At 35.8% G+C, this 9921-nt stretch overlaps 1 protein-coding gene and 1 long non-coding RNA gene across 2 annotated transcripts; one reads left to right on the top strand and one right to left on the bottom strand.

Annotated features, from left to right (window-relative positions):
• Positions 1-2127: 2127 nt before the first annotated feature.
• Positions 2128-5469, bottom strand: LOC105391608. Its single transcript, XM_048623144.1, has one exon. The coding sequence runs from the start codon at positions 5269-5271 to the stop codon at positions 2305-2307; it is 2967 nt and encodes a 988-aa protein (XP_048479101.1). The 5' UTR covers positions 5272-5469; the 3' UTR covers positions 2128-2304.
• Positions 5470-8515: 3046 nt separating this feature from the next.
• Positions 8516-9642, top strand: LOC119694687. Its single transcript, XR_007266660.1, has 2 exons — positions 8516-8944; positions 9040-9642. It is a non-coding gene; the product is annotated as an uncharacterized LOC119694687 (long non-coding RNA).
• The last annotated feature ends 279 nt before the right edge of the window (positions 9643-9921 follow it).

Here is a 9921-nt window from a genome sequence, read left to right as displayed (position 1 = left end):
ATACATAATTGGTAGACTGTTGCCGTAGCGTCTGCTCTCATAGCTAGGCTATAGAATAGCCTGTATTAATGAGAAGCAGGCCCCTGACATAAATAGTTTTGGTACAGTGTTGAAAAAAAATTGATTACTTTAAGTACAGTTATTGTAAATAACCTAGTAAAAATTTAGTGAAAAATAACATTTACATTTTAATCTTATTAATATACATATATAATAATATATGTTTGTGTGTGTGTGTGTGTGTGTGTTTGTGTGTGTGTGTGTGTGTGTTTGTGTGTGTGTGTGTGTGTGTGTATGTGTGTGTGTGTGTGTATGTATGTATGAGTATGTGTGTTATGTTACCGCGATCATGAAGTTTTCAGTCTCATCGTATGTCAATTTACTGAGTAATTCAGTAATAATATTTTTGCATTCATGCAGAGAAAGATTGTGGAAGTACTTAATTTTGTTAAATTTATTGTAGAGGTAGGGTCCCAGGTAATAATTGTGTCGCTGAGTGAAGGCTAGGTTTGAAGATGGAATGGTGCAGATTTTGTCCTTACGTCTTTTATTAGATGGAATCGTATGTAAAGGTGTAAGTCGGTGTTGTAGGGTCAGCGTATTAAAGATGAATAGTTGGCGGACAGATAAGACTTTACAGAGTTCATACAACTTATGAGTGGGGAATAAAATAGGGCGGTTAGTGGCCACTTTCAAAATAGCGCGTTGTGCTATTTCTAGTGGTTTTATTATGGTTTTCGCGGCACCTCCCCAACAAGTTATGCAGTATGTTAAAATGGATTGACATAAAGCAAGATAGGTGTTTTTAATAATTTGAGGATTTGCGATTTTCCGTAGCGTTTTAAATACATAAATTAATTTTCTTACTCTGGAGCACAGATTATTAATGTGTGTGTTAAATTTTAGATGTTTGTCTAGGGTTACGCCAAGGTATTTGATTGTTTCAGTTGAGACTATCTGGGGACAATCACATCCATTTAAATTTGAACATTTGTGTGCATATAGGGAGAAGGAAGAATCAGGTTGATTAACTGAGGAGGCGGAAAAGGGGATAAATTTGGTTTTGGACGCGTTAAGGGTTAGCGAGTTAGTTTGTAGCCAGTTTAGGACGACATTAAAGCTAGTTTGGGCGTGGACTTGTAGTTCTGGCCACGAGTCGGCGTATAAAAGGAACAGCTGTATCATCGGCGTAAGAAGATATATAAGTGTTTTGAATTTTTAGTTACATAGGTCATTTATAAAAACTAAAAAGAGCAAAGGCCCGACTATACTACCTTGTGGAATTCCATGGCAAGACGAGGTACTAAGTTCATCACTTAGATGAACTCCAATTTTCACTTTTTGTGAACGGCCCGAGAGGTATGAACGGAACAACTCCAGTTGCAATCCTCGGATGCCAATATCACTGAGTTTATTTAATAGAGCAGCCGTGGGCACTGTGTCGAACGCCTTTTGTAAGTCTAAAAATATAGTTATTACTTTTTTACGATTGTTAATTAATTTTACGATTTTACTAATTAATTGAAGTGTAGCATCAGCAGTAGATTTATTTTTACGGAAGCCAAATTGTTGAGAGGATAATAGATTATTTTTTTCTAGGTAACTAATAAGGTTTTTGTTAATTATACGTTCCAGAAGTTTAGAGAAAGCTGATAATACGGAAATTGGACGATAGTTGGTTGGGTCACTCCTGTCTCCACTCTTGAAGATGGGATGAATTATAGCTTTTTTAAAAGCTCTAGGGAATACACCGGTTTGAAAACAAAGATTAAATATAAAACTTAGTATAGTTGACCAAAGTTTAGAATATCTTTTTAAGATGATTGTAGAGATTCCATCCCATCCTGTAGCGGCATGTGGTTTAAGACTACGAATAGCATCCAATACTTCGTCGGGATCAGTATGCAGCAGTACAAAAGAAGAGAGAGTGGATGAGAGAGTCTGAGATGGGGGAAACACCTTGTCCGCACCAGTTTGCTCTATGTTTTTAGCAAGTTTATCGGCTATATTTACAAAGAATTCATTAACTCTATTGCATGAATGAGTAGGATGCGTGGATGGGCTAAGCAATTGGGTTGGAGAGGCGGTTGGTTTTGTTATTATTTATTATTTATTTATTTATAAACATTGCAGTGATACATAGGGTACAGAAGAATTCCCACAAAACCAATATTTTTGGTTTGACTGTGGGTAAACGGTGACATTTTAATTAAGCTGTTATTTAAAAATTAACAAAATAAACAATATATTGACTGTGTCAAGTGAGCAGTGCAAGGAAGGCACCACTCTCAATCATAATAAGTTTTAGGTATCGTAATAAGTTTTAAGTAAATGTTTTTTTAATAATGTTTTAAATAAAGATAATTTTTTCTCATTTTTAATACTTACCGGCAATTCATTATATAATTTGGGTATTTGTTTACAGAGCATTCTTCCACCAAAATAATTATTTGTATATGGTATTTGGTACCTTCCTTGCACAGCCCCTCTTGTGCCGCAAGTATGCTGGATAGGTATTTTATGTTCTTCACTACCATGGCTGTTTACAAGGAGGAGATATTTATGCTTAAGGCTTGCTGGTAAAATGTTACATGTTTCAAAAAGGATTCTATAATCGTGGTTACATTTAGCTTTTGTCTTTTTATCTATAATTAATTTTAAGAATTTTATTTGCATTTTTTCTATCTTTTCAATATGAGTTTTGAATGTAAGTCCATAACAGTGCAGAGAATAACCAATTATACTGTCAACCAGGGCTAGATAAAGACATTTCAATATACTTCTAGGTACTTTAAAGCTTAGTTGATAGAATTTACTTAATAAAATTCTTAATTTGTTCATAACATAATCTACATGTTTGATCCATCCGAAGTTCTCATCTATTTGCATACCAAGGTAAGTGACTTGTTCGACTCGTTCTATAGACCCACACGTGCAGTGATTTTGCATTCTATGAAAACATTCGTACGAATGTGTTATTATATTACAAGTGTTATTTGATAATAAAGCATACGGTGAGTGAATGACTAACATTTTGGTTTTATCTGCATTAATTATTATTCCATTATCGTGTGACCATTTAATTACGTTATCTACGTCCTCTTGCACAAGACGCTGGACCTCGGCCATATCACGGCCCGCGAGGAACGCGCACAGGTCATCCGCAAACATGTACGCCGAGCAGTGCCGCAGCACCCGGCATAGGCTGTTGACCAGCATCAGGTAGCACACGGGCCCGGCCGCCGAGCCCTGCGGCACCCCGCAGCGCACGCCCCGCGGCTCGCTGAGCGAGTCCGCCACACGCACGCGGTAAGAGCGCGAGGTGAGGTAGTCTCGGAACCACTCGTTCATTGGCCCCCTCACCCCGCACTCCCCCATGGCGCGAAGCAGCATCTCGTGCTCGAGGGTGTCGAACGCTTTCTTGAAATCAAAAAATATTGCTACAATAAATTGTTTGTTATTGAGATGTGTATTAATATTGTCTGTAAAGTTAGTTAAAAGAGTTCCAGTACTTCTGCCTCTCTGGAAACCATGTTGATTAGGGTCCAAGATGTTGTTATTGCTTAAGAATGAGCCTAATTGGTTCACAATACATTTTTCAATGACTTTCTCTATGCTTGACAAAATGGCGATGGGTCTATAGTTAGTAGTTAATTTGTGATCACCTTTTTTAAATATGGGGCGTAGAATAGCTTCTTTTAAACGTTCAGGGAACTTAGAATGGATCACACAGAGGTTGGTAAGTTTAGCAATTATGGGGCTTATTTTATCTATAATACATTTTAAATCACACATTCTTATGAGATCGCTACCTGCTGATTTTCTTACACTCATGTTACGAATTATCTTATACACATCTTTACTTGTTACCGGTTGCCATCTCATAGAGATAGGTGCTTCTTTTACATAATTCTCTCTGGACAGGAACTTAGTATCACAATTATGTCTTATCTGTTCTATTTCATCTTTAAAAGTATCTGCAAAACTAGTTGATATATTAGAATTAGTACCTAAATGCTTTAAATGTTTTAAAATAATATCATCGGGTGACTTTTTGACATTTCCTAACATTGCATTAATTTTTTCCCATACCTTGCGACTATCTTTCTTACAATCAATAATACTTTGTCGTTCAAATTCACATCTCTTCTTAAAGAATGTTTTTTGACATTTATTTCTGTATTTAGTATAATTAAGTCTTTTTTGCATGTTTTTCTTATCATTCAACCAGATTAAAAATAGTTTGTCTCTCTCTAATAACATAACTTTCATATTTTCTGTTACCCAACTCTTATTATCTCTATTACTACTAGTTATAATTTTAATTTTAGAGTTTTTATCATATACACTTTTAAATAGCTTTATAGTTTCGTTATATAATTTTAATGGACATTCTATATGAATTAGTTGAGAGAAATCTGTTTCTAACAGAGCATCTCGCACTTTTTTATTATCTAATACAGGGCGTTGGGTACCTGAGCTGGGGGCAGTGGGGGCGGGGCGCGTCGAGCGGGCCGAGCGGCGACGCCGGCTCCGTCGAGCGCTCCCGGACTCACCGGCACGGTATGGAGGAGCGGCACCGGCGGCGCCGGTTGACCCGCTCGGCACATCACCATGTGTATTAAGAGACTCCAGTGCCACAGCCGTACAATAATGATCTGAAATTTTATGAAGTATTACTGCAGATTTGATTTCAAATGTAGGTGCACGCACAAATATATGATCAATACATGACTCAACAATAACCCCATTACATATTTCTCTTCTAGTAACATCACTGATACATTTAGTGAATCCATAGTCAGACAATAAGTTTTCATACTTTAATGTTTTGGAGTCAGACCGGTCCAATAGGTTTATATTGATGTCCCCACACAATATTACTTTGCTTGATTTAGGCAAATGTTGTAGAAGTGTATTGAGTTCTGATATAAAGTGTAAAATTTTTGATTGTTTATTTATTCTTGGCGGCCTGTATATTGATATTATGAAAGTTAAATTTGCACTTTGACCCACTGTAACAATGACCACTTCAGCAGTTTTAAATTGAATTGGACATAAGTAAGGCTGAGCACATAGGTCAACATGAGTGTATACTAACACACCCCCACCAGTTCGACCAGCTCTAGTACAACTATTAATATCATAACCTTTTATATTGTACATACATAGTTCACTATGTTTTAGGTTTGCTTCTGTAATTACAATAATATCTAGATCACATAAGCAGTCTTTGGTGGTAACCAAGAGATCATTGAAATTCTTACGCATAGACCTTATATTAGTATGGAATAAATATAGTTCTTTTCTATTGAGCAATGTTGACGTCCAGTCTTTAACACTATTTGAGGTTTTTTCTACACAGTCTATGATATGACTAATATCTTGTAGATTTGGGAATGTTAAGTTTGGTATTTAGCACTTAAAAGACACTAACACAAAAGTATAATAGATAGGTATTGTACATACCATATCATATCATGTTGTATTTGTGAGTCTTTTTATAGCATCCCAGAGTAACTTATTATTTTTACTTGCATTTTGTATCTGTGTAGTGTCAAACTGTCTTTTAACTTTCTTTAAAATTTTTATGCAAAAGTTTCGGTATCTTTGAAAGGTTGTTTTTAGGATTTCGTTATTAGGGTTTAATTTAGAATTTTTATGTAATTTATCTCTATTTTTTATACATTTTAAGAGTCCTGGTGTTGTCTAGGGCTTTAATATTTTGTGTTTTTTTGGAACAGTTCTTACGGTTGTATTAGCATCTATTTTAGTTTTTATCATATTAATTAAGGTATCAGTGGCAATTTCTGGATCTGTCATACCATGTATGCTAGAGAAGTCCAGATCATTGACATCTTTGTCTAGTTTTTCATAATCTATTTTAGTAATAGTGGTGGAACGATCGTCATATTTAATTTTGGTGTTGAGTAATAATACAACGGCAGCATGATCAGTAATCGGGGTATCTATGACTAGTGTTTGAGACGGGAAGGGAGATCTAATAATGGTATGGTCTAAACAACTATTCTCTCTGGTTGGTAGATCATGGGTCGGGAGGTATCCATGGAAAGCAAGTCGATTTAAATAGTTATGTGAAATAGTGTTAAGATCCGTTGGATTTATATTAATATTTATATCACCTGTCAAAATCACAGATTTAAATTTAGACAGAGACGGTAGAAGTTGGTCTAAGGAGGCCAGGAATGGTTCAATATCATGTGTAGACGGTGATCTGTATATTGAGACAATGGCGGTGGTATCCCTAATTTTTATTAATGTACCGGATGCAGATCCATTAAAGTTAATCTCTTCAGTAGAGTAGTGAATATCAGATCTAGCGTAAACAACAACCCCGTCATTTTTATTCAAATGATTAGACGTCTTTGTGAAGGTATAATTATCAAGAAGTGGAATGTTGTCATCAGAAGCACACGATAGCCAACATTCGGTTAGAATCAAGAAATCAAAATTAATTGTTATTCTATGTAAGAGAGTTTGAAGATCGGTAAAATTACAGTTGATTGAGCGAATATTAAAAGTCAGTATTTTTAATTGTTTTCCTGGTGGATCTAAAAATAGTTTGCAGTTTTCAGGGAGTTGTTACATAGACGTTTGACACAAGGTTTTGGTCTAAACAATCAAATAAAGCATTAATGTTGTTATCTAACATTTTTAATTATTAATTTAATAAATATATATTAAGGGTGGAGCAGGGATGGTGGTTGTTAAAAGGGATTTGGTAGGCCGTCTTAGTACCGGGGAAGTAACTTTCAGAGACTTCAACCTATCGTTTTGGTAGTGTGAGTTGTGTGTGGGTGTGTGTTGTGTGATTGTGTGAATTTGGTTGTATACAGTTAGTTTGCAAATTTGAACAAAAAGAGACTTAAGGATATATGAGATTAATACAGATACTTGACACATGCATGAATTTAAATCAGTAGCAGTTTTGAAATCTAAGACTAGTCATACTGTGTTAGGCTTGCTGAGGGTTTCTAATTGTTGCTCGTTCTTTACTATTATGTAAGCTCCATCAACTTTTTCCTTTATAAAAATACGCCCGTTTGTTGTCCAGCATGAGTTGTAGTTGTGCGTCTTAACAAATGTGCGCGCCAAATAAAACAGCCTTTTGGCTTTGGCGGTCAGCTGTTCTGCGACGTAGACAGGTATTTTAGGCTCAGGGTATCCAAGAAGATTCGAGTTAATTTTATTGTTGGGATTGTTCTTGTTGTACATCTTAGATGCAGATAGGAAGCGAGCTTTTGACAGGGTATTTGAGAATTCAACTCTTATAGTAGAGGTCCGGTTTTCTTTTTTAGACGGTGCTCTAGATACGTCTCTGATTTCTTGATAGTGCAGATCAGTACAGAGTTGTTTAGATAGATAGTGAATCGTATCATAAAGTTTCTCTTTCGACTCATTCATAATTTTGGGGACGTTCCTAATTTCGATTGAGGTCTTATTCAGTTGATGGTCATAGAAGTCAAGCTTGTCTTCTAGATTCAATATTTGTAGCGCCATTTCGCCTTTTTCAAGCTCTAGTTTTTTTATTTGTGCCTCAATTGAACTCATCTGGTCAGACATGAAGGTCATAGACTTTTCAATTTCACCATTAGTATGTTCTATCTTAGTTGTGTGATCTTTAATATCAAGTATGTGGTTTTCCAATTTGTCCAGTCGTTCGGATTGAGTAGACATTAGTTGGCCAATCATATATTTTAATTCCTCCTTTAGACTGTTAAAGTCAGCTAAGTTGCTGTAGTCACCTGAGTCGCGGCGGCGTTTAGCTATAAGATAACTTGCTAGCTTGCTACCAACATGCATGCAGAATTTATATCGTAAAACTAATAAGTAAATAACATAGTAGGTACTTACTTCATTAAATTTTATTTAATTAAAATCCTGAATAGCCTAGGCTCCAGTACTTATTCTAATGGGGATGGGGAACGGTCTATGATGTGCTCATTAATTTAGTAGGTAGATAGGTAAGTACACTTACTTGCTATTGTCATTGGTTAGTTAATAAAGTTAAGTACACTACCTCGGCTGTCCCATTTTAAAACACAGTAACAGCCATGAGACAAAATGTTCAGGAGAGCCAAAAAACATTTTTGTCCCTTCATTTCAATGCCCTGGTAAAACTATGACAGATATCTGAACAAATGTAAGCTTAAAAGAAGCTGCAGAACCTAGGCTTTACATACAATACTATTTCATTTAAATATAACTAAAATTGTTGCTGTAATGCACAAAAGAAAACACTTACTAGGTTTTATATGGTTTTCTCACCCTAAAACCGCCCTCACTGACCATTTCAAAACCTAGTAAGAGCCATTATTGTGTAATTTAAGACAAGTTAAGTATATTGAAATTGCAATAATTGCGTAATAATTTCATTTTTTATATGTTTGGGATCCTTCACATATTATAAATCCAATTTTGCAGCACTTTTACACGACGGCACTATAAGTAATAGCTGAAATACGGGCATATTTTTATGTTTTTTTTTTGTTTTATGTAAATGAATGGGAGATTTTCCAGTAGTTCCAAAATCGACCAATAGATGGCATTCGGCCTGTCGTTTTTAGTAGTGAGCTACATTCTTCTGAGGAAACGGAGATGACAAATGTCACAGACCTACTACAAAACAAATGTTATGTCATTCGGTTTCTCTTGTAGCTACGCGAATGTCTCCGGTGCTGTGTTTTGTGATAATTTCGACGACTCTGGCTATTCTTTTGGACTTTTGTGACTTCTATACCCGACCGACCTTTGCACTCCCCCTGGACCCTTGCTTGCCATTACGATTTACCCCTGCCTGTACTCCGGACCTTGAAACAATCATGGGAAAAGACTATGGATCATGGTCAACTGTACGCCTGAAGGACGAGCTGCGAAAACGCAAAGCAAAACTTTCTGGAAAGAAAGCAGTGCTTGTCCAGAGGTACGTAACTAAATATTATTGTTGATTTGCAGTTGACCACAAATGCAGCTACACTGCCTTTTCATACCTACTAAACTATTTGTTTATTGTTACAGACTTGAAGATTACGATAAGCTGTTTGGACCAGTTGTAACCGACTCGGAAGTCGTATTCAAAATAAAAGTGCCGGAACCTGAAAGTTTCCGAGATATTACGAGTAACTCGGCTATACCTGATTTGGATATGGCTGATATAGAATTGTTTTCCCAGCTCTCAGGGAGGGAAAACTTAAAGACGTCTCTGAATATGTATGACGAATATTTTTTAATGTCATGCAGAGTAGCTTTTTTTAATGCTGACTATTATATTACTGGCATGGTTGCATCAGAGATGAGGAAACATATTGTATACAATGTAACAGTAAAAGAAAAAAGTCATTTGATTTTAGAAACCCAATGTGAATGTGCTGCAGGAATGGGGCCATATCGACAATGTAAACACATTTTAGTGGTGTTAATAGGCATCACGGACATGGTTCAACACCGAAGAATTAAAATGAAAACAAGTGGAATAAACATGGATTTTTGTATTGGCTGAAAGGACTCGAATCCATGCCGGCTATAAAAAAATATGCAGTCCTGTTCAGTATGAAGATTTACTAGCGCCATCTATTGTCGGGTTTTGTCTATGGACGTTGTCTATGGTTGAAAACCTCCCATTAAATAGCCATATTAAGAAGGCTCTAACATGAAAATTATTTATGGCTGCCTTCAATTAGACAATATTTCCTAAATTTCTATCTAAAAATCAGTTTTCTCTTAATTATAACTTGTTTTTTTTTTGGTTTATGCAAAATAGGGCTAGTAGAAAGGTTCTGACGAGAAAGGTCTCTATGGCTTTTATAAAGAAGACAAAATTTACTTATGTTCTATTTTTAATTCAACTCTCTAGGTCTCATTGGTGCAAAGATACAGGTTCTGAAATGTCTGATATTTTGT

This window comes from Plutella xylostella, chromosome 9, assembly GCF_932276165.1.
Source record: "Plutella xylostella chromosome 9, ilPluXylo3.1, whole genome shotgun sequence".
NCBI classification, from domain to species: Eukaryota; Metazoa; Arthropoda; class Insecta; order Lepidoptera; family Plutellidae; genus Plutella; species Plutella xylostella.
This window is presented reverse-complemented; position numbering and strand designations above follow the sequence as displayed.